The sequence below is a fragment of the Crinia signifera genome, chromosome 5, assembly GCF_055691185.1.
Source record: "Crinia signifera chromosome 5, ASM5569118v1, whole genome shotgun sequence".
Taxonomy (NCBI): Eukaryota; Metazoa; Chordata; class Amphibia; order Anura; family Myobatrachidae; genus Crinia; species Crinia signifera.
In genome coordinates this window covers 325,073,375-325,097,790 of record NC_139221.1, presented here as the reverse complement: position 1 = coordinate 325,097,790, position 24,416 = coordinate 325,073,375, and the positions used below count along the sequence as shown (strand labels likewise).

The window sequence follows — 24,416 nt, the reverse complement described above, 5'->3', positions numbered from 1 at the left end:
AAATGGTTGCTATGGGTTACAGAACATATTGCTAAGCCCCGGTTCTCAGGTGGGTTAGTTAGACCCAGAGTCGGTGTGGACTTAGCATAGTTATCTGGATACTTGATTGTTGTCCTTAGCAACCAATCAGATTCTAGGATGCAATAGAGAAATACACAGAATTTGGTTGCTATGGGTAACATCACAAATTTTTAGTACATTTATCATTTAATTAGCAGGAGGGGAGACCTGCCTGCATCATTCATACCCGGGTGTATATAGCTGCATCTACAACAGGGATAGGGAACCTTCGGCCCTCCAGCTGTTGTTGAACTACACATCCCAGCATGCCCTGCAACAGTTGTAGCATGGCCACATAGCAAAACTATAACAAGGCATGCTGGGATGTGTAGTTCCACAACAGCTGGAGGGCGGAAGGTTCCCCAATAAGGATATTGGGGTCACTCACCTGCAGTTTGTCGCGCAGGAATCTCATGTTCGGTACCCGGTAGTTAATGTGGGGGAGCAGAGCCTTCAGGTCCTTCATGGTGATGCTACAAGATAAACACAAATCCGCTTATATACTAGTTCCAATCCTATCATATTAAGTACTATATTTGAAAAATGACAGTTATGGGGCTGATTTGCTGGATGTTTATCTCTCTTTATCACCCTTGTGTTTATCTCTTGTTAAGGCTTCATACATCTGCCCCCTGATCGGTTGGTACTTTGGGCCTGATTCAAACCTGATTACTGGACTGCAAATGTTTTCAGAGCCCAGCGATCAGATAATTGTCACCCCATGCCAGCCAGAACTAAAGCGAATTCCCGCCTATGTGCACCGCCATGTACATGGGGGAACCATCGGCAATCCCTTGCCATCGAATGGTTTTCCCCTCTGTTCGCAGCGGCGAGTAAGTCGGGGCTTCAGCGACTCTCCCTCCCAATGGACCAGGGAACGCCTGCGCCTTCTGAGGCACGCCCACTAAACGCAGGTTTGTCAAACCCGCTGCGAGCAGCCACCACTGGCTGCCTTCGCACAGACGTCTTGCGCATGCTCACAGTGGCCCTTATTCTGATTGAGTCGGATGGCTCCGAATGCGGACGGGCGGCCGATGGTTGGTGTTTGCGCATGTGCATAGGCGTATCTGCGCATGTGCGAACGCCGCGCACGTCCGAATACGGCGTGAATTCCGTACAGATAACGATCGGTTGGAACAATCCGAGCAGGGGGTGGAGAGGGGCGTGAAGGGCTGTTTAGGCTCATTAACATATGCGTACGCCCCATGTTTCATGGGCGTTCCCATGAAAATGCTGGGCGTACGTATGGTAATCCGGCCGTGACGCACATGTGGGGGGCGGACATCTGACCTAGCCGGATGCCAGCTGCCCGCCCATATCCCTGCTTTCACACGGAGAAATGCCCAAGTGGTCTGGAGCACTCGGTGCTGCCTGACTACTCGGTCCAGCATTCGATGGTCGGCGACCATCGGAGGATGGGGGAGGTTCCCACAGATGGAGGAGGTGTTCACACGAAACATCCACTCGCGGTCCGTTCGGTCGGCGTCTTACCGCATTCGGACGGTGTGAGCGATCCGTACGGAAGGCTGGGCTAAGAACACTCGGTTCCTGTCCGAAATACGCATCCGACCGATTCAACTAGAACAAGGGCCAGTGTACTGTGCGCATGCTCATTTGTCCGCAGGTAGGCAGGGCTGCAAATTCGCAGCCCTGCATCCTGGTCTGAATTGGGCCCTTTATCTCTGTCACTTTATCTCTCTCCAAGGGGTATATGTAAGGGCAACGCTAACACGGTAAAACCATAACGTCAGATAAGAGGGAAATTTTAAGCAGATTTCAAGCAGGACAATCGAAACATTCGGACTCTCAAATATCCCTGTGTGTTTAAGTTACGGCGATGGTGTACTTTGACAAAAGCGCGGCCGAGGAACCGGCGCACACATAAAGATGTAGAGGGCGTCATTGTTTCCTGCAGCGCAGACCTCTGCCTTCATTTTTATATTCTGTATTATTTTAACAGCTATTTATAGCTTTTAAAAATGATGATACATGCGGAATAATGTCACCCGGATCTATACTATGCCCAGATCATCGCCCAGGCCGAAGGGACTTTTTAGATGATTATTTCAGGTCAAAATAGGACTCTTGTCAGACAGCTCGGTGCTCAGCGAGGCCGAATCATGATCATGACACATCTGCGACTCAATGACACCATTTCCTGAGCTGGATTCTTTCCCCTTCCTGTTCCAGACTCCTATCACCTCCTGTCAGACTTCCTGTTTATATCGCGTAGGTTGCAAGCTTGCTAAAGAAAATGACGCAGTGCCTCGTGCCTCATTATATCTGTGCCCCATGAACACTGATATCTCACTCCAAAATAACAGTCTAAATATTAATTTAGATTTTCAGGAATTACGCGGTAAAACGCGTCGACTGTTGAGCGTCAAACATTTGGGGTCGAATTATTGACCTCCTGCCTTTTTTTTCTGTAGATCTATCAAATGTATGCCACCAATCTGTGGTATTACAAGCACAGGGGTTGACGTATGCAAAATTATTACCTCTCAGGGGGCGCCCGTCACAGCATTGGCTGAATTAGCACCTGAATTTTGGACCGCCAGCAGCGTGTACTGGCGCCGCCTGCCTTATACCAAATATACCTGTGTGTCAGCAGCACCTAACATAACACCTTGCAAAACATGACCCGCTCCCCACCCGCCGCCACGGTGCCATCTGGCTACCTCATGTACTGTATAATATGGCCGCTTTGTTTACTAGACTTGTGCCCAGTGTTTGTTCCGCATAACTGGTAATTACGGCGTCCACAAGGAAGGAACTCGGACTAGTACAAAGTAAACTCGGTGTCAGGAAGTTTATTTGCATTGTTGTTAGTTGCCTTGGATGTCAGGCAACAGCTCTGTGTACTAGGAAATAAGTCCGATGTTACTCAGTGCACACTGCCACATTTCGGTGAAAGTCCATCCCGTGTTTTGTGCTAGATTTTTTAATCATTCCTCCAGTTCCACCGTAAATTATAAATCAAGTTTTGGTGGATTTCAGTATATTCCTGTATAATAGGACAGTGCGGCCTGTAATTATTGATTCTTTTATTCAGCTGTACCCCATATATACCTCGGCCAATAAGGCTTATTAATCCACAGTATTTCTTACCTAAGGCCCGATTCAGAACTGTCGCTAAGCAGCATACATTTGCAGCCTGGTGAGCAGGTAAACGCTTCCCCGCCAAATGCACACACACACACCCCCCCCCCCCTCGCTCCCATGTGAGCAGATGTGTACGCTTACACGTCCCCCGCATGCGGCCGCACGGTGGGAAAGTCATCGGATGGTTGCTCAACATCAAATGATTTTTCCTCCCTTCATGGATGAAAGGGGATACGGTCATTGGGTCACCAGCAATTAGGTTGAGACCATAGGTCGATATGCATTTAGGTCGATATGCATTCAGGTCGACATGTGTCTAGGTCGACATGAAGGAAGGTTGACATGAGTCTAGGTCGACTTGGGTTAGGTTGACAGGGTCATTAGGTCGACATGGAGTTTTTCACTGTTTTTTTAGCCGACGGTATTTCCTGCACTGGGGAAAATAAAATAGTGTGCCCGAGCATAGCGAGCCATGTGAGGGGACACGGTGCACCTGTGTCCATGCCGACTGTGTCCACATTCGGGGCAAAAAAAACAGTGAAAAACCCCATGTCGACCTTTTGATTGTCGACCTAACCCATGTCGACCTAATGACCCTGTCGACCTAACCCATGTCGACCTAGACTCATGTCGACCTACATGCATGTCGTCCTAATGGCGTTGACCTAATTACTGTCGACCAACTTGCTGGCGACCTATTGATCCACACCCGATGAAAGTCTATACTTACTTTTATCCTGGACGGAGATGGGCACAATGGGGGCAGGCACTGGCGTCATGTGACGTCAGCTGCTCACCCCAGGCAGGCATCGACATTCCTGCTTTGGCACACCCCTTTGTGGGCACACCCATAAAACACTGGGCGATCCCCCGCCCCCTACCCGTGAGTATGAAACTCGCCGAAGGCATTTTCTCCAGGCGTTCGCACATCTCCAGTCCTCGCAGAATTTAGGGTCATTCAAATATTGGACCCCAAGTAATAAATTGGATTCAAGTTTTATTCATCGAATTCCAGCCAACATGACATACAACTGCCCTGCAATGGGGTAACTAAAACCCAGGGCAGATTGAGGCCAAAGTCATCTCCTGAGACCCCCTTCTCCAAATGAGGAATTTTTAGACATTGGAGTAAATATACTAAGACGGGAGTTCTATTGCAGGTGAGATGTTGCCCGTAGCAACCAATCAGATTCCACTTTTTAATTATTTAGTACCTTCTAGAAGACAATAGACTCTGATTGGTTGCCAATAGCAACATCTCATCTTCAATAGGACTCCCATCCTAGTAAATTTAGCCCATTATGCCCGACCTTCCCGATCCAACAATGCAACCAGAGATCCGAGTGCAGGAAGCTCAGGTTTATATATAACCGTCACATTTCCAGTGTCACCTGCAGAAACCGGCACGTTGTATTCCATGCTTATGTCCCAGCTCTGCAATAAGTCACAGTCTCACTGTTGGCTGCAGGTGTATTGTGTTTAATGAACTATAATGCTTGTTACGTATATAGACAAAACAGTATTAATATCACCCAAACATTTTCCACATTTTCCAACAACCCACTGTACTAGGTTCCACCAAGGTTATCCCAAGGTCCCTTCACCCATTCCCCCCATTTCTGAGACCTTTGAAGAAGGACAGAGGGTGGAGAAGACCTTTTGAGGAGGATGGAGGGCATATGAGACCTTTGGAGAACAGAGGTAAGCTGGAACCCTTGAAGGATGATATATGGGAGATGAGACCTTTGGAGGAGGACAAAGGGGAGATGAGACTTTTGGAGGAGGACAGAGGGGAGAGGAGACCTTTGGAGGAGGACAAAGGGGAGATGAGACCTTTAGAGGAGGAAAGAGGGGAGATGAGACCTTTGGAGAAGGACAGATGGGAGATGAGACCTTTGGAGGAGGACAGAGGGGAGATGAGACCTTTGGAGGAGGACAGAGGGGAGATGAGACCTTTGGAGAAGGACAGATGGGAGATGAGACCTTTGGAGGAGGACAGAGGGGAGACTAGACCTTTGGAGGAGGACCGAGGGGAGATGAGACCTTTGGAGAAGGACAGATGGGAGATGAGACCTTTGGAGGAGGACAAATGGGAGATGAGACCTTTGGAGGATGACAGATGGGAGATGACCTTTGGAGAAGGACAGAGGTAAGCTGGAACCCTTGGAGGGTGACAGATGGGAGATGATACCTTTGGAGGAGGACATAGGGGAGATGAGACCTTTGGAGAAGAACAGGGGTAAGCTGGAACCTTTGTAGGATGACAGAGGAGAGATGAGAACTTTGGAGAAGGACAGATGGGAGATGAAACCTTTGAAGGAGGACAGAGGGGATATTAGACCTTTGGAGGAGGACAAAGGGGAGATAAGACCTTTGGAGGATGACAGATGGGAGATGAGACCTTTGGAGAAGGACAGAGGTAAGCTGGAACCTTTAGAGGATGACAGAGGGGAGATGAGACCTTTGGAGGATGACAAATGGGAGATGAGACCTTTGGAGGAGGACAGAGGGGGAGATGAGAACTTTATATATAGGTCTGGACAGAGGTGAGCTGGAACTTTTGGAGGATGACACATGGGAGTTGAGACCTTTGGAGAAGGACAGAGGTGAGCTGGAACCTTTAGATGATGACAAAGGGGAGATGAGACCTTTGGAGGATGACAGATGGGAGATAAGACCTTCAGAGAAGGACAGAGGTTAGCTGGAACCATTGGAGGATGACAGAGGGGAGATGAGACATTTGGATGAAGACAGAGGGGACCCTGAGACCCATGGAAGTGAGCTAAGTCCTTTTTAGGGCAACAGAGAGGATGTGAGCTAGGGCCTTTGGATGAGGACAGTGGTGAGCTGGGACCTTTGGAGGAGGACAGTGGTGAGCTGGGACCTTTGGAGGAGGACAGTGGTGAGCTGGGACCTTTGGAGAAGGACAGAGGTGAGCTGGGACCTTTGGAGAAGTACAGAGGTGAGCTGGGACCTTTGGAGGACAGAGGTGAGCTGGGGCCTTTGGAGGAGGACAGAGGTGAGCTGGAACCTTTGGAGAAGGACAGAGGTGAGCTGGGACCTTTGGAGAAGGACAGAGGTGAGCAGGGACCTTTGGAGGAGGACAGAGGTGAGCTTTGGAGAAGGACAGATGGGAGATGAGACCTTTGGAGCTGGGACCTTTGGAGAAGGACAGAGGTGAGCTGGGACCTTTGGAGGATGACACATGGGAGATGAGACCTTTGGAGAAGGACAGAGGTGAGCTGGAACCTTTAGAGGATGACAAAGGGGAGATGAGACCTTTGGAGGATGACAGATGGGAGATGGTACCTTTAGAGGAGGACAGAGGGGAGATGAGACCTTTGGAGAAGGACAGAGGTAAGCTGGAACCTTTGGAGAACAGAGGTGAACTGGGACCTTTGTAGGAGGACAGAGGTGAGCTGGGACCTTTGTAGGAGGACAGAGGTGAGCTGGGACCTTTGGAGGAGGACATAGGTGAGCTGGGACCTTTGGAGGAGGACAGAGGTGAGCTGGGACCTTTGGAGAAGGACAGAGGTGAGCAGGGACCTTTGGAGGAGGACAGAGGTGAGCTTTGGAGAAGGACAGATGGGAGATGAGACCTTTGGAGCTGGGACATTTGGAGAAGAACAGAGGTGAGCTGGGACCTTTGGAGGATGACACATGGGAGATGATACCTTTGAAGAAGGACAGAGGTGAGCTGGAACCTTTAGAGGATGACAAAGGGGAGATGAGACCTTTGGAGGATGACAGATGGGAGATGGTACCTTTGGAGGAGGACAGAGGGGAGATGAGACCTTTGGAGAAGGACAGAGGTAAGCTGGAACCTTTGGAGAACAGAGGTGAACTGGGACCTTTGGAGGAGGACAGAGGTGAGCTGGGACCTTTGTAGGAGGACAGAGGTGAGCTGGGACCTTTGGAGGAGGACATCAGTGAGCTGGGACCTTTGGAGGAGGATAGAGGTGAGCTGGGACCTTTGGAGGAGGACAGAGGTGAGCTGGGACCTTTGGAGGAGGACAGAGGTGAGCTGATAGCAAACCAGAAGCAGTGGCAGTTTAGGAAATACTACATGCTTGTGTTGGCACTCAGTAACATTACCTTCCGTCCCGTGCCCGGTCCATGGCCTCAAACTGCTTATGGAGCCACCTGTATGAAAGAAGGAGACAGATTAAAGCCAATGGGAAGACTCTGTGGACTCTCCATAAAGGAAACATCCTTCTTTTAATAAATTCCACTCAAAATCTTTCTCATAAGCAAGTTTGTGCAAATAATGTGTCGGGAGGGAGATGCCAGATGGTGGAATGTTATACATTATGGGCTACACAGTCATCCGGTGCTGTAGGGTGATCTGACGCTTTGCAACGTCACTTTACTGCACCAGAGTCACAGCACTGCAGGAAGAGAGACTGGCATCCCTCGCCGGAGCAGCAGCGTGCCACTGCCTGCTCAGGGGGTGGGCGGATGACGTCAGCTCCCGCCCCCAATTTGGAGAAGACCGTGTAGCGTACAAATCTGCTCGTAGCATAGTGAGGGGATTCAGGTGGCGGGGTAGGCTCTGACTATACAAAGCCTAGCCAGAAGATCTGAATCAGGCCCATAGTGTGTGTTTACACAACCACAATTGTGCAAATCCTAAATCCCTGGTACACAACAAGTCTGGTGATGTGAAAAAGACACTATACAGTTTGGAAAGACATTAAAATGAATCAAACTAGCTTTCTGCGGTGCCCCAATTACGTCACATCGGGCGTCTAGCAATGGCGCAAAATGTTTGGTGATTGTCGCCTAATTCACCATTAATCGGAGAAGTTGCAGTTGACTGAGCGCAGAAAGCCGCGGCCCAGATAGCGAAACCTCCCTGTGAAAAAGTGCGAAAGCATCGCAAATAGCAATACATTCACAGATCGATTCTCAACTCCCAGAACATCGAAGAGTACTTATCATCTGAGCAAATGTAAGGCTTCCACTAATTTGTGACTGAGCCGGGCAGGAAGTGGGCAGCACTGACGTCAAAGTCCCTCCCCGGAAACGCCTGGGCACCCAGAAAACGCCACATTTCTGCTCAGAAACGCCGACTTCCTGTCGATAAAGCTGTGACTATTATGTGATCAGAAATGTTGTTGCTAATTGCGCAAGCGCAATACGGGCGATGTGCACTCGCAGTCATTTGATATTGCGATTTCTCTAGTCCAGAGTGTGGACTATAATGGAGAACCACCAGGGGGCAGCGAGTGGGGACAGGAACAGGGATGGGGTCTGTGGAGGGTACTGTGGGAGTTCTAGGATCATTGCACCCAGGTGTGAGGCAGCTGGTAACAGGGGGATGGCAGAATGTACACGTTGTGTCACAGAGACAGGAATGTCACCGGCCGAGCGCAGAGCACACACTCCGGGAAAATCAATATTATTCAGTGGAATTCCACCTGGCTGAGTTTGCACTCTTATCTCCCACGCCCTCCTCGATAAACATCTGTGCCTGACACAAGTACATACATCAGCGATCACACTACTAAGATGTGTATTCTATTTCACATAGGATGTTGCAACCAATCAGAATCTTCTTCTTATTTATTTAGCATCTAGAAGATAATAGACAGGATCGGATTGGTTGCCTATAGCAATATCTATCTGAAATAGAACTCCCATCTTCGTAAATTGGGAGCCATGGTTCCAAAAATACTTGCAAAAAGTATGGGGAGTAGGGGACCTCTGAAATTTAGAACCAGCACCAAACTCCACTAGCAGGGAGGTCCTGACACAGCCAGGGGACAATTCACGGAATCCCCCCTAACTAGTCAGCCTAGGCTGATGAATCCTGGGAAATTGGGGACCCCAATAAAGTGGTCTTATGCACCCCTGGATGGTTCGTTCGGTGTTCGGCGATAGCTTGCAGTTGTATGAACATTCCCCTGTGAGTCTGGTAGGGTGGATGCACATTTACTGTAATATTCAGTCTCCCTGTACTGTTCTGTTGTATGCCCTCTGTACGGCGCTGGAAAACACTTGTGGCGCCTTATAAATAAATGTAATAATAATAGTGTATGCCCCAGCCCTTGGCATTTCTATAATTATTTCTATATTTATGTGGTGCCAACATAGGCTACAGTATAAAATAAGGCATATGACAGAGATGGCAAGAGGGTGTCAGCCTGTATCCTAGTTCTTACGTCTCAACCTGGAGAGGACCCGGCGACTTCTGTGTGTCCGACACCACCCAGGTCAGGCTGCTGATCCATAGGGTCACCTCTTCCTCGCTGAAGGCTGGAGGGGAAATAATGTCATGTCAGTACATATGTATGGCGAGGAAATAGTGTATAAATAGAGAGGGGGGGCAGCATGAAACTCCATGGCAGCGAGCAAGTAACCCCTGGCAACAAGCATGAAACCCCTGGCCACTTTCTCAAACAGTTGCGAAGTTCTGTAGCCACATAATGGTACATTTGTAGATAATGAATAGAAGCCAGCACATCCAAATTATTTTTGCAGAAAAAGTCATGGAGGTCCAGAGTGGATTACTCATGCCCGACGCCCGTTTCGCTGGGGTCTCCTGATGACGGTGAGACCCCACCGAAACGGCCGTCGGGCATGAGTAATCCACTCTGGACCTCCATGGCGTGTTATTTCTGTGACCATAAGTATTTCTCTTGTGTCTGGATTTGATGTACTTGTCCCATGGAGTCCTGTTTTACTTGTATGGATTCATCACTTTATTGAATATAAAGACTTTTTCTGCAAAAAGAATTTGGATGTGCTGGCTTCTATTCATTATCTATCTATATATCTATCTATCTATCTATCTATCTATCTATCTATCTATCTATCTATATATATATATATACACACACACAGAGAGACATATAATCATACAGTATATATAAAGTGAGTTAAAGTAAATACATTTAGGGGGTTTGCTCCTTATTTATAGCGTATAATTACTGCAATTATTTAGAATTCGGAGACTTTTTTAGCAAAGGTGGAAAGCAGTCGCCCCCTCTCCGCCCATCGCCTGCACCCTGCGATTCCCTTCTGTGCCTCTGTACCCACCGGTGGCCAGTGACCACTTGTCTAGCACTTTGCAGAATGAGGAGCAGAAGCTCAGTGAGGGCCCCGAAGCCCCATAGCACGTGAACATAAACAGCCTAAGGCCCTGATTCAGACATGATCGCACAGCTGCGGATTCTTACAGCGGCTGATGGTCGATACACTGCGCAAGCATACAGCCAGTAGTAGCTGGCATGTGCCGACAGGCGGTATTTCATGCCCTACCACCCACTAGGGCGAGGAGGAAGAATAGAATAGGGTACCCGAACCCTGGCAAGGGCAGCGAACGATGAGAGGGGACGCGGTGCACTTTTTTAGTGTCCATGTCAACTGTATCGACATTCAGGATAAAAAAAAACGTGGAAAACCCCATGTAAACCTTTTGGCTGTCAACATGCCTATGTCAACCTTATGCGGGTGTCAACCCAGTGACCTGTCGGCTTAAGCCCATATTGACCTTCAGGTGTGTCGACCTTGATGCATGTCGACTTTCAGTCTGTCGACCCTATGATCCATACCCCCTCCACTCTATCCTGCCCCACTCCCTCTATTCTGTTGTGACCTCTGCTACCCCTCCCCCCTCCCAGCCTCCCTTTAATCCAGAACTGCCCACAGTGCCTATAAAACCAAGGTACTGTAGTAAAATCTTCCTGCAATCATGTATAAACACCTTGTTGTACATTATAGTTTATGACACCAGCTGTGGCCAATTAAAGTACAGACGTTGTAACAATTGCATTATATGAGCACTTAGATATTAATTACTGGCAGCTCCTGTAATTAGTCACTGACCAGCAACACTGAGGGTCTTCAGCCTGAAGTCTGTCCCGTACAGGATGATGAAGCAGAGGGAAGCGTCTACTTTACGGGCATCTTCAGGGTACCGCTCGAAATCCCGGGAATTCTTCCCTGGCCGAATCTCTTTAATCTCTTGAATGTCAACTGGAAAGAAAGAAGACAGGAGAATGATGTACGTGGAGTTACACATATAGATAGTCCGGGAGTTCTACATCCAGTACAGTATAGATAGACCGGGAGTTCTACGTACAGTATAGATAGACCGGGAGTTATATATACAGTACAGTATAGATAGACCGGGAGTTATATATACAGTACAGTATAGATAGACCGGGAGTTATATATACAGTACAGATAGACCGGTAGTTATATATACAGTACAGTATAGATAGACCGGGAGTTTTACATACAGTACAGTATAGATAGACCGGGAGTTATATATACAGTACAGTATAGATAGACTGGGAGTTATATATACATTACAGTACAGATAGACCGGGAGTTACAGTATATATACAGTACAGATAGACTGGGAGTTATATATACAGTATAGATATACCGGGAGTTCTATATACAGTACAGTATAGATATACCGGGAGTTATATATACAGTATAGATAGACCGGGTGTTATACATACAGTACAGTATAGATAGACCGGGAGTTATACATACAGTACAGTATAGATAGACCGGGAGTTATACATACAGTACAGTATAGATAGACTGGGAGTTATACATACAGTACAGTATAGATAGACGGGAGTTATATATACAGTACAGTATAGATAGACCGGGAGTTATATATACAGTACAGTATAGATATACCGGGAGTTATATAAACAGTACAGTATAGATAGACCGGGAGTTATATATACAGTACAGTATAGATAGACCGGGAGTTATATATACAGTACAGTATAGATAGACCGTGAGTTATATATACAGTACAGTATGGATATACCGGGAGTTATATATACAGTACAGTATAGATAGACCGGGAGTTATACATACAGTATAGATAGACCGGGAGTTATACATACAGTACAGTATAGATAGACGGGAGTTATATATACAGTACAGTATAGATAGATGTAAGGTATACATACAGTACAGTATAGATAGACTGGTAGTTATACATACATTACAGTATAGATAGACCGGGAGTTATATATACAGTACAGTATAGATAGATGGGAGTTATATATACAGTACAGTATAGATAGACCGGGAGTTATATATACAGTACAGTACAGTATAGATAGCCTGGGAGTTATACATACAGTACAGTATAGATAGACGGGAGTTATATATACAGTACAGTATAGATAGATGGGAGTTATATATACAGTACAGTATAGATAGACCGGGAGTTATATATACAGTACAGTATAGATAGACCGGGAGTTATATATACAGTACAGTATAGATAGATGGGAGTTATATATACAGTACAGTATAGATAGATGGGAGTTATATATACAGTACAGTATAGATAGATGGGAGTTATATATACAGTACAGTATAGATAGACCGGGAGTTATATATACAGTACAGTATAGATAGACCGGGAGTTATATATACAGTACAGTATAGATAGACCGGGAGTTATATATATAGTACAGTATAGATAGACCGGGAGTTCTACATACAGTACAGTATAGATAGAACAGGAGTTCTATATACAGTACAGTATAGATAGACCGGGAGTTATATATACAGTACAGTATAGATAGACCGGGAGTTATATATACAGTACAGTATAGATAGACCGGGAGTTATACATACAGTACAGTATAGATAGACGGAGAGTTATATATACAGTACAGTATAGATAGATGGGAGTTATATATACAGTACAGTATAGATAGATGGGAGTTATATATACAGTACAGTATAGATAGACCGGGAGTTCTACATACAGTACAGTATAGATAGAACAGGAGTTCTATATACAGTACAGTATAGATAGACCGGGAGTTATATATACAGTACAGTATAGATAGACCGGGAGTTATATAAACAGTACAGTATAGATAGACCGGGAGTTATACATACAGTACAGTATAGATAGACGGGAGTTATATATACAGTACAGTATAGATAGATGGGAGTTATATATACAGTACAGTATAGATAGATGGGAGTTATATATACAGTACAGTATAGATAGATGGGAGTTATATATACAGTACAGTATAGATAGATGGGAGTTATATATACAGTACAGTATAGATAGATGGGAGTTATATATACAGTACAGTATAGATAGGCTGCTGCCTAATTCTAGACAAGCCAATGATACTTGATCCAAGGTCATTTCTAATGTTCTCAGGTGTTTTCATGTTCAAACAAAGAGTTATGGGATATTAGGTCTACAATGTCTCGGTCTACAGTCATATGGTTGACCACTGTTGGTCGACAGTAAAAAGGTTGACAGTATCAAAAGGTCAACCAGGTCAAAAGGTAAACATGATTGAAAGGTCAACATTGAAAAGGTTGACATGGAAGGGGACGACATGAGTTTTTCAAGTTTTTTGGTGTCTATGTCATCTTAGGTCAACATGGACACCATCTAAGTGTACCGCGTCACCTCACATGGCTCGCTGCGCCCTGCAGACTATTATATTCTCCCTCCACGCCATAGTGGATGGCAGGGTATGAAGTACAGCCTGTCGGCTCTCATTGGCTCAAAATATTGTAAAAAAAAATTTATGTCGACCTTTCCCATAAAAAAATCATGTCAACCTTTTCACCATGTTGACATTTTGACTATCAACCTTTTGACCCTGTCAACCTTTTCACTGTTGACCAATAGTGGTCGACGTTATGTCAACCTAGAGTCAATCTATCATGAGTCCGGATACCCAAACAAATGTGGAGGTTTATCATGCAGCGGTAAATAGTCCACAAGTAGAGATATTGGCCCTTATTCTGGTTTACTCGCAAAGGCAAATTCCTTCTCAAAATGGAAAAAAACATACTGTATGCACTGCAGGTGGGGCAGATGTAACGCGCAGAGAGAATTAGATTTGGGGGAGGTTTTTCTTCAAAGTGAGATCTATATTGCAGTGTAAAAATAAAGCAGCCAGTATTTACTCTGCACAGAAACAAAATAACTCACCCAAATCTAATTCTCTCTCTGTACATGCTACGTCTGCCCCCCCCCCCCCTGCAGTGCACATGGTTTTTCCCATTTGAGAAGGAATTTTCCTTTGCGAGTGAACCAGAATAAGGGCCATTGCTCATAGCAATCAATTATCATCTGCCTATTACCTGGAGCGGACACCTCAGCGAGTGCGCAAACTCCAAACATCAGGGACGGGGCTGAATTTGGCGCATAGTGCGTGGGTCTGAAATTGACTCCTCTCTGCACTGCTTAATACTGTACATTGACCCCAAAATATGCGTCCCCCATGTGATAATATATCACTGATTCTCTGGATAGTTCCGTAATCTGGGGCCTTATTCTATTTCACTCTTTCTGACAAAATCCTTCTTAGATGGACAAAACCATGTGCACTGCAGGTGGGGCAGATGTAACATGTGCAGAGAGAATTATATTTGGGTGAGTTATTTTGTTTCTGTGCAGGGTAAATACTGCTGTTTTATTTTTACACTGCGATATAGATCTCACTTTGAAGTAGAACCCCACCCAAATCTAACTCTCTCTGCACATGTTACATCTGCCCCACCTGCAGTGCACATGGTTTTGTCCATCTAAGAAGGATTTTGTCAGAAAGAGTAAACTAGAATAACCCCCTTGATCACAGAGTCCACAATGTTTTTCTCACCATGAAATTATTTTACAGGTGAGTAACTCAGCGCTGTGATTCAAAGGGAGTAATAAAGGAAAAATGACCCTTTCTGGCACCTCAAAGCTTAAACTAGCATTGATTAAATTCCGATATGAGACCACTACATGCGTAACACACGCACAACCTGCCCGGAAAATCTAATTTAAACCATAAGCTATTTCTGGAAGGAAATGACACCACATGAGAAAGGGAAGGACAATCAGAATGATGGTCAGCAGCGAAACTCAATATTCTCTATGGGGCTGATTCGTGCAGTTATTTGGGCAGATGGTCGATATTTTTCAAAAGCGCAGATGCAACTGAGATATATGGTATCGAAAGTGTTTTGGAAACGCGCTAGGCGGTGACTGGAAATTGGTTCGGCTCCGGAACACCTATTTCGTACAAAATAAGATCCGGCAAAGTTCAGTCCATCTTGGAATCGGAAATGCACAAATATGTGTACAAATCCTTGTGCGCGAAAGAGAACCAGCACCATTATGTAGAACAGCTTGGGAAATGCAGTATTTATGTACAGTCCTATATAGAACAGCTGCTCAGCGTTTCCAGGAAAGGACACACTAAGCTATTCTTTCCATCCATTTGCACCACAAGAATGCAAACCACAACATCAGATCTTTACTCTATGGGATAGCAAATATTTTTTCCTTTGTTGTTTTTTCCTTCTAAATGCGTCTTATGTTTTTTGCTTGTGCTGTTTTGGAATCGGAGAGAAAAACAGAACCATTCAAGTCCGTGGAAAACAAATATACATTGTCTGCACTCGGTGCCTGGCGCTGGGGATTAAACGGCGCTCTCACACTGAGACCTCTGTCACCTCCTGGGACTGACAGGTGCCTGTTCCTCACATTGGCCGAATCCGGCGGATTATTCTGCATATCGGATTTTGACATAAAAGCTTTATTTTCCTTGTAAAGTGATTGTTAAAGGGCCTCCCACGCCGACACACCTCACCCATTCCTCATCTCCTCTGAGGCCTCCCCCAAACTTGTGATTAATATAATATAGATAGGAGTTTGGAGTAAGACAAAGGGCCTCATTCAAATTTGTTCTCTAAATGGACAAAACCAAATGCACTGCAGGTGGGGCAGACGTAACATGTGCAGAGAGAGTTAGATTTGGGTGTGGTGTGTGCAAAGTAAAATCTAAATTGCAGTGTAAAAATAAAGAAGCCAGTGTTTACTCTGCACAGAAACAAAATAACTCCCCCAAATCTAACTCTCTCTGCACTTGTTACATCTGCCCCTCCTGCGGTGCAGCATGGTTTTGTCCATTTTGAGAACAAATGTGTCCTGCGATCAGGTCTGAATTAGGCAAAGTACCATCAGTTATTATACAAACGCAGGCTGTAACCATTAGCAATTAGGAGGTGATTGGCTGGTAATTCTCTCCAAGCTTTGATAACACTACCCCTGAATATGAAGCGCAGTAGTTGTAACTGCAACTAAGCACCAGACTATACGGCACTGCATTCCACTAATCCTATATCTCTTATATATTTGGCTACATCTGTCACTCAAAGTGTGTCTGGACTGGAGCTGTAACGCTGACTCACATGACAGAGAACCAGCCCAGTGAGCCCACAGACAGACAGTCATCACCTGTTTTAACCAGGGTAATTGATAAGAAAGGTGTTTAAGCACAGGTGATGGTAATCCATAAATTAAGAAGAAAGTCCAGAAACAGAGCAATGTGTCCCTCCTGGAGCGGGTCATGTTGGGTATGCACCTCTCTCCCCCCCCCCCCCCCCCCCCATTCACGGCATCCCCACGATTAAATGGCACATGTAAAACACTGACATGGCTATGGTCGACAATGAAAAAGGTTGACAAGATTTATTTTTCACTTTTTCAATGTTTTCATATTCATTCTCATGTGTCGACATGGACACCAATGAAGTGCCACACTTATGTCAACATTTACATGTGTTGACCTTTCTGTGTTGATTTTTTCTTGTGGCGATTCGCGGCACCCCCCACGACCCCCCCCCGCAATTCGCGGCACCCCCAGTGACTCCCGCGATTCGTGGCCCCACCCCGTGACACCCCCCCTCCTGCGATTCGCGTCACCCCGCCCCCCCCTCCCACGATTCGCGCCAACCCCCCCGGGCCCCCCCTCCCGCAGTTCAAGGTGCCCCCCACGACCCCCCCTACCGCGATTCCCCACCCCTGACCCCCCCTCCTGTCATTGCGGCAACCCCCCGCAGCCGCGACCCACCCTCCCGCGATTCACTGCAACCCCCGGCGCCCCCCCTCCCACGATTCGCGGCACCCACACCCCCCGCAATTCACGGCATCCACCCACGACCCCTCCTCCCGGGATTCGCGGACACCCCTCACCTCCTCCCTCCCTCCCCCACCCCCGCTCGCGATTCATGGCAACCCCAGGATTAAATGGCACATGCAAAACACTGGCACGGCTATGGTCGACAATGAAAAAGGTTGACATGAGTTTTTGAAGATTTCTTTTTCTTTTTTTGAATCTCTTATATATTTGGCTACATCTGTCAAAGTGTGTCTGACCCTCTAACGCTGGGTGGAGCCTCTGACTCACATGACAGAGAACCAGCCCAGTGAGCCCACAGTCATAGGAGGGACACCTTGCTCTGCTCCTGCACTTTCCTTTTAATGTATGATTGCCATCACCTGTGTTGAAGCACCTTTCCTATCAATTAACCTGTTCAACACAGATGGAGGTAATCATACATTAGGAAGAAAGTCCAGCGGCAGAGCATTGTGTCCCTCCTGGCATGGGTCATGTTGGGAGGTATGCACAGTGCCAGACACCCTCTGCCTCCCCATGTTACCCAGCAAAGACACAGCTACTCAGACACACCAGGTGAGTGCCCCCCGCCGCCCCCCCTCCCGCGATTCGCAGGGCCCCTCCCACGATCCGCAAACCCCTCCTACCGCAATTCACGGCAACCCCAGCCCCCACGACCCCCCCTCCGGCGATTCGGGGCACCCCACCCCCCGCGTCCCACCCCTCCCGCAATTCGCAGCACCCACCCCTGCGACCCCCCCTCCCCCAATTCATGGCACACACCCCCCCCCCGCCACCCCCCCTACCGTGGACACCCCCCACCATCCCCCCCCCCCCCCAGTCGCTGCGATTCACAGCAAACCCAGGATCAAATGGCACATGCAAAACACTGACACGGCTATGGTCGACGATGAATAAGGTTGACATGAGTTTTTGAAGATTTATGTTTCATTTTAAGAATGTTTTCATATTCATTCTCATGTGTCGACATGGTCACCAATGAAGTGCCACACTTATGTCAACATTTACATGTGTTGACCTTTCTGTGTTGATTTTTTCTTGTGGCGATTTGCGGCACCCCCCCCCCCCCCCCCACGCGATTTGCGGCACCCCCCCCACGCGATTTTTTCTTGTGGCGATTCGCGGTACCCCCCCCCCCCACGCGACCCCCCTCCCGCAATTCGCGTCACCCACCCCCCACGACCCCCCCTCCCGCAATTCGCGGCACCCCCCGCGAGCCCCCCACCCCGCGCAATTCGCAGACACCCCCCACCTCCCTCCCCCCCCATTCACGGCAACCCCACGATTAAATGGCACATGCAAAACACTGACATGGCTATGGTCGACAATGAAAAAGGTTGACATGAGTTTTTGAAGATTTATTTTTCACTTTTTGAATGTTTTCATATTCATTCTCATGTGTCGACATGGACACCAATGAAGTGCCACACTTATGTCAACATTTACATGTGTTGACCTTTCTGTGTTGATTTTTTCTTGTGGCAATTTTTTCCAGTGACAACTATGTGCACGTCAACCTAGACATCATCAACCAATTCTTTGTATAATATATAACACCTGTTCTGTTTTACTGTAGGTGTTTTGTCAGATCTTTTACTGCTACTATTACTGTTTATGTAAATGCATTCTGAATGACAGCAACATCCTTCCATCCTTCTACAACAGGGGTGGGGAACCTTTTTTGTGCCAAGGGCCGTTTGTATGGGGAAAAAATCCTTCGGGGGCCATATGTAAAAATGTCTCTTACAAATTGTCCTGCTGCAGCCGTCCCACGCTTCGGCGGCTGCCGCTGAATAGGACTGACAGTCTCCAGTTGCTGTTGATTTAAGAGGAATCTTGCGAGAACTACCGACCTCTCGCGAGAATTCCCCTTTACTTGACTCCCGGCAAAGCCGCCTGGTGGGTGGGAGGGCCACTCAGAAGGCTAAGGGGGCCGCATACGGCCCCAGGGCCTGAGGTTCCCCACCCCTGTTCTACAAGAATATATAACCAACTAGGTTGATTCATCGCGCCGCGTGCCCCTCCTCCCGCGATTCACGCCCCACTCCCACGATTCACGTCACCCCCACGCACCTCCCCCCTCCCGCAATTCGCAACCCCCCCTCGCGCGATTCACGCCCCCTCCCGCGCTTTGCGGACCTCCGATTAGCTGACACCTGCGCCCCCTCCCTCCCTTGATTCACTGCACCCCCATGCCCCTCCCGCAATTCACGGCACCCCTAAGCCCCTCTTTAGTCCCCCGTATACTCACACACCCCTATCACTACCCAGCTTCCTGCTCTCCTGAACCGTAATTTCCATCACTGGGGAGTCGCTGACGCTGTTTTGCCCACATGCCCCTATCATGCCTCATAGCCCAGCCTCCTGCTCTCATGCACCCTAACTCCCACCCAGTAGGAGGAGACACTGACTCAGGGCCACCATCCTGTACTGCCACGCTGGACCCTCAACCACTGGCAGAAGCTGCACAGTATCTCCCACCCTCCTCTTTAGTCCCCCTTATTCCCACACACCCCTATCACTACCCAGCCTCCTGTTTTCCTGTGTCGTGACCTCCGCCAGTGGGGAGCCGCTGACTCAAAAACACCCTACTATACTATTGCACACACACACACACCTAAACAACATGCACACACATCCACAAATGTCACTGTACCATCCACACTATCAATGTACATCTTACTCTGTAACCGCTTTTTAATTAAACAAAACAATACACACCCCCTTCCAAATCATATGCTCTCTATTTAACACATTTCACCTATAACTCAAGTTGCAATACAGGCCATCTGTCATACAAATCTAACCATATTTCTCACAATACAAACGTTCATAAATTAAGGGGGCGCAGCCCCTTACGACGGTGTGAAGAGCGCCCGTAGGGCGCGATGAATCACCTAGTACTGTAATAATGGTCTAACAATGCTCCATACCCTCCAACATGACCCATTCCATTAGGTACAAAATGCTCTGTTCCTGGACTTCCCTGCCAGTGGCAGTTACAGATGTGAGCCTGCAGCACAGTCCAATATTCAAAAAGGGGAGCCACACCAGCTGCCATCCCAAACATCACTGAGAGTTGATGTGACCCCCCCCCCTCTTTGAATATTGGACTGTGCTGTAGGCTCACATCTGTAACTGTCACTGGCAGGGAAGTCCAGGAACAGAGCATTTTGTACCTAATGGGATGGGTCATGTTGGAGGGTATGATGCTCCTCACCTCTATTTGGGGAATTCAAGAGTTTTGTGTGCAGGCGGCCACTAGATGACTCTCCGCTGAGCAATTATTTATTTATTACCAGTTATTTATATAGCGCACACATATTCTGCAGCGCTGTACATAGAATATTTGAACATTGACATCAGTCCCTGCCCCAGTGGAGCTTACACTCTATATTAAATATCACAGCCGGCAGCGCTGACATTATTGTTATGTTGTTCTGTCATTTTGCGGGCTGATAATTCGCAAATACATAATTTTATGCCACAAGTAACCATGAATAATAATAATAATAATACAGAAAATAAACAGCTTCATTTAAAAAAAATGTACTGTAAAAGTCTTCGTGATCATCATGCTGTCATGGCGATGGGCCTATATTTATGTGGAGGCCTGGAGCTCAAACTCCACCTGCCCAAACATGACTTTTGAAAACACACAGGACATACAAACTCCACACAGACACCAATTTAGTGATTGCTTTATGGCTTATACCTGACTATTAAGGAATCTCAGAACAGTTTGGGTTCCCAACTCCCAGGCCACCGACATGTGATATTCTGCACTGCACCCTGCGAATGTAACCAATATGTAAATGCCGGCACCCTTGAAACATTTATAACACCATAACAATGAGGTGATTCTGGTGTCAGCATTGGAACCCCGTGCGTCGTCGTTACAACACTGACGGGGACACTGTTTATACAGAGAAGAATCTATGTGATGTCACTGCCGGCCATGGATAGTCGATGGGTCAGGCCTCGGGGCTTGATGGTTTCCATAGTTACAGGCCGGAGGACTTTGGAGCCATCTCATCCGTGCACGGGATTAGGGGCTGGTTGGGATTTTGGAAAAATCATCCCTTACGGGATGAACAAAAGCCGCTGTGATCTGAGCTGTGCGATGGCTGTTGTTATTGTCAGATGCTGGGGCCGTGTTTGGTCACAGAGCTGACACTTTATCTTCCCTTTTTATGTTTTTTTTTTTTTTATTGTTTAGTTTTTATCGTGTAAAAAACAAATAGGCCTATTGGCTGGTTGCCAATAGGGTGACTGCTTTATGTCACTCTGGTATCTGGACCCCCGGAGGCTCCAACACAGTGATAGGAGCCAGGTGCTGAACATAATGGTACAGTGCAGCACCCAGCTCACGTGCTGATGTCACTCTGGTATCCGGCCCCCGGAGGCTCCTGCACAGTGATAGGAGCCAGGTGCTGAACATAATGTTACAGTGCAGCACCCAGCTCCCGTGCTGATGTCACTCTGGTATCCGGACCCCCTGGAGGCTCCAACACAGTGATAGGAGCCAGGTGCTGAACATAATGTTACAGTGCAGCACCCAGCTCCTGTGCTGATGTCACTCTGGTATCCGGACCCCCGGAGGCTCCAACACAGTGATAGGAGCCAGGTGCTGAACATAATGGTACAGTGCAGCACCCAGCTCACGTGCTGATGTCACTCTGGTATCCGGCCCCCGGAGGCTCCTGCACAGTGATAGGAGCCAGGTGCTGAACATAATGTTACAGTGCAGCACCCAGCTCCCGTGCTGATGTCACTCTGGTATCCGGACCCCGGCAGGCTCCAACACAGTGATAGGAGCCAGGTTCTGAACGTAATGTTACAGTGCAGCACCCAGCTCCTCTGCTGATGTCACTCTGGTATCCGGACCCCCTGGAGGCTCCAACACAGTGATAGGAGCCAGGTGCTGAACATAATGGTACAGTGCAGCACCCAGCTCACGTGCTGATGTCACTCTGGTATCCGGCCCCCGGAGGCTCCTGCACAGTGATAGGAGCCAGGTGCTGAACATAATGTTACAGTGCAGCACCCAGCTCCCGTGCTGATGTCACTCTGGTATCCGGACCCCCGGAGGCTCCAACACAGTGATAGGAGCCAGGTGCTGAACATAATGGTACAGTGCAGCACCCAGCTCCCGTGCTGATGTCACTCTGGTATCCGGACCCCCGGAGGCTCCAACACAGTGATAGGAGCCAGGTGCTGAACATAATGGTACAATGCAGCACCCAGCTCCCATGCTGATGTCACTCTGATATCTGGGCCCCCGGAGGCTCCAACACAGTGATAGGAGCCAGGAGCTGAACATAATGTTACAGTGCAGCACCCAGCTCCCGTGCTGATGTCACTCTGATATCTGGGCCCCCGGAGGCTCCAACACAGTGATAGGAGCCAGGAGCTGAACATAATGTTACAGTGCAGCACCCAGCTCCCGTGCTGATGTCACTCTGGTATCTGGGCCACAGGAGGCTCCAACACAGTGATAGGAGCCAGGTGCTGAACATAATGGTACAATGCAGCACCCAGCTCCTGTGCTGATGTCACTCTGGTATCTGGGCCCCCGGAGGCTCCAACACAGTGATAGGAGCCAGGTGCTGAACATAATGGTACAGTGCAGCACCCAGCTCCTGTGCTGATGTCACTCAGGTATCCGGACCCCGGCAGGCTCCAACACAGTGATAGGAGCCAGGTGCTGAACATAATGGTACAGTGCAGCACCCAGCTCCTGTGCTGATGTCACTCTGGTATCTGGGCCACAGGAGGCTCCAACACAGTGATAGGAGCCAGGTGCTGAACATAATGGTACAGTGCAGCACCCAGCTCCTGTGCTGATGTCACTCTGGTATCTGGGCCACAGGAGGCTCCAACACAGTGACAGGAGCCAGGTGCTGAACATAATGGTACAGTACAGCACCCAGCTCGCGTGCTGATGTCACTCTGGTATCTGGGCCCCTGGAGGCTCCAACACAGTGATAGGAGCAAGGTGCTGAACATAATGGTACAGTGCAGCACCCAGCTCACGTGCTGATGTCACTCTGGTATCCGGCCCCCGGAGGCTCCTGCACAGTGATAGGAGCCAGGTGCTGAACATAATGTTACAGTGCAGCACCCAGCTCCCGTGCTGATGTCACTCTGGTATCCGGACCCCCTGGAGGCTCCAACACAGTGATAGGAGCCAGGTGCTGAACATAATGTTACAGTGCAGCACCCAGCTCACGTGATGATGTCACTCTGGTATCCGGACCCCCGGAGGCTCCAACACAGTGATAGGAGCCAGGTGCTGAACATAATGGTACAATGCAGCACCCAGCTCCCATGCTGATGTCACTCTGGTATCTGGGCCACAGGAGGCTCCAACACAGTGACAGGAGCCAGGTGCTGAACATAATGGTACAGTGCAGCACCCAGCTCCCATGCTGATGTCACTCTGGTATCCGGACCCCCGGAGGCTCCAACACAGTGATAGGAGCCAGGTGCTGAACATAATGGTACAATGCAGCACCCAGCTCCTGTGCTGATGTCACTCTGGTATCTGGGCCCCCGGAGGCTCCAACACAGTGATAGGAGCCAGGTGCTGAACATAATGGTACAGTGCAGCACCCAGCTCCTGTGCTGATGTCACTCAGGTATCCGGACCCCGGCAGGCTCCAACACAGTGATAGGAGCTAGGTGCTGAACATAATGGTACAGTGCAGCACCCAGCTCCCGTGCTGATGTCACTCTGGTATCCGGACCCCCTGGAGGCTCCAACACAGTGATAGGAGCCAGGTGCTGAACATAATGGTACAGTGCAGCACCCAGCTCCTGTGCTGATGTCATTCTGGTATCTGGACCCCTGGAGGCTCCAACACAGTGATAGGAGCCAGGTGCTGAACATAATGGTACAGTGCAGCACCCAGCTCCTGTGCTGATGTCACTCTGGTATCTGGGCCACAGGAGGCTCCAACACAGTGATAGGAGCCAGGTGCTGAACATAATGGTACAGTGCAGCACCCAGCTCCTGTGCTGATGTCACTCTGGTATCTGGGCCACAGGAGGCTCCAACACAGTGACAGGAGCCAGGTGCTGAACATAATGGTACAGTACAGCACCCAGCTCGCGTGCTGATGTCACTCTGGTATCTGGGCCCCTGGAGGCTCCAACACAGTGATAGGAGCCAGGTGCTGAACATAATGGTACAGTGCAGCACCCAGCTCACGTGCTGATGTCACTCTGGTATCCGGACCCCCGGAGGCTCCAACACAGTGACAGGAGCCAGGTGCTGAACATAATGGTACAGTGCAGCACCCAGCTCCCGTGCTG

General features: G+C 48.2%; 1 protein-coding gene across 1 annotated transcript in view; it reads right to left on the bottom strand.

Annotated features, from left to right (window-relative positions):
* Positions 1 to 24,416, bottom strand: part of LOC146005600 (1-phosphatidylinositol 4,5-bisphosphate phosphodiesterase gamma-1-like) — an 82,061-nt gene that overhangs the window by 35,808 nt on the left and 21,837 nt on the right. Inside the window, exons 2-5 of the mRNA XM_083144929.1 lie at positions 10,996 to 11,145; positions 9,330 to 9,423; positions 7,261 to 7,308; positions 449 to 533 (exon numbers count right to left, since the gene is read on the bottom strand). Coding sequence (XP_083001055.1) covers positions 449 to 533; positions 7,261 to 7,308; positions 9,330 to 9,423; positions 10,996 to 11,145 — 377 coding nt within the window. The remainder of the gene's footprint in view (positions 1 to 448; positions 534 to 7,260; positions 7,309 to 9,329; positions 9,424 to 10,995; positions 11,146 to 24,416) is intronic.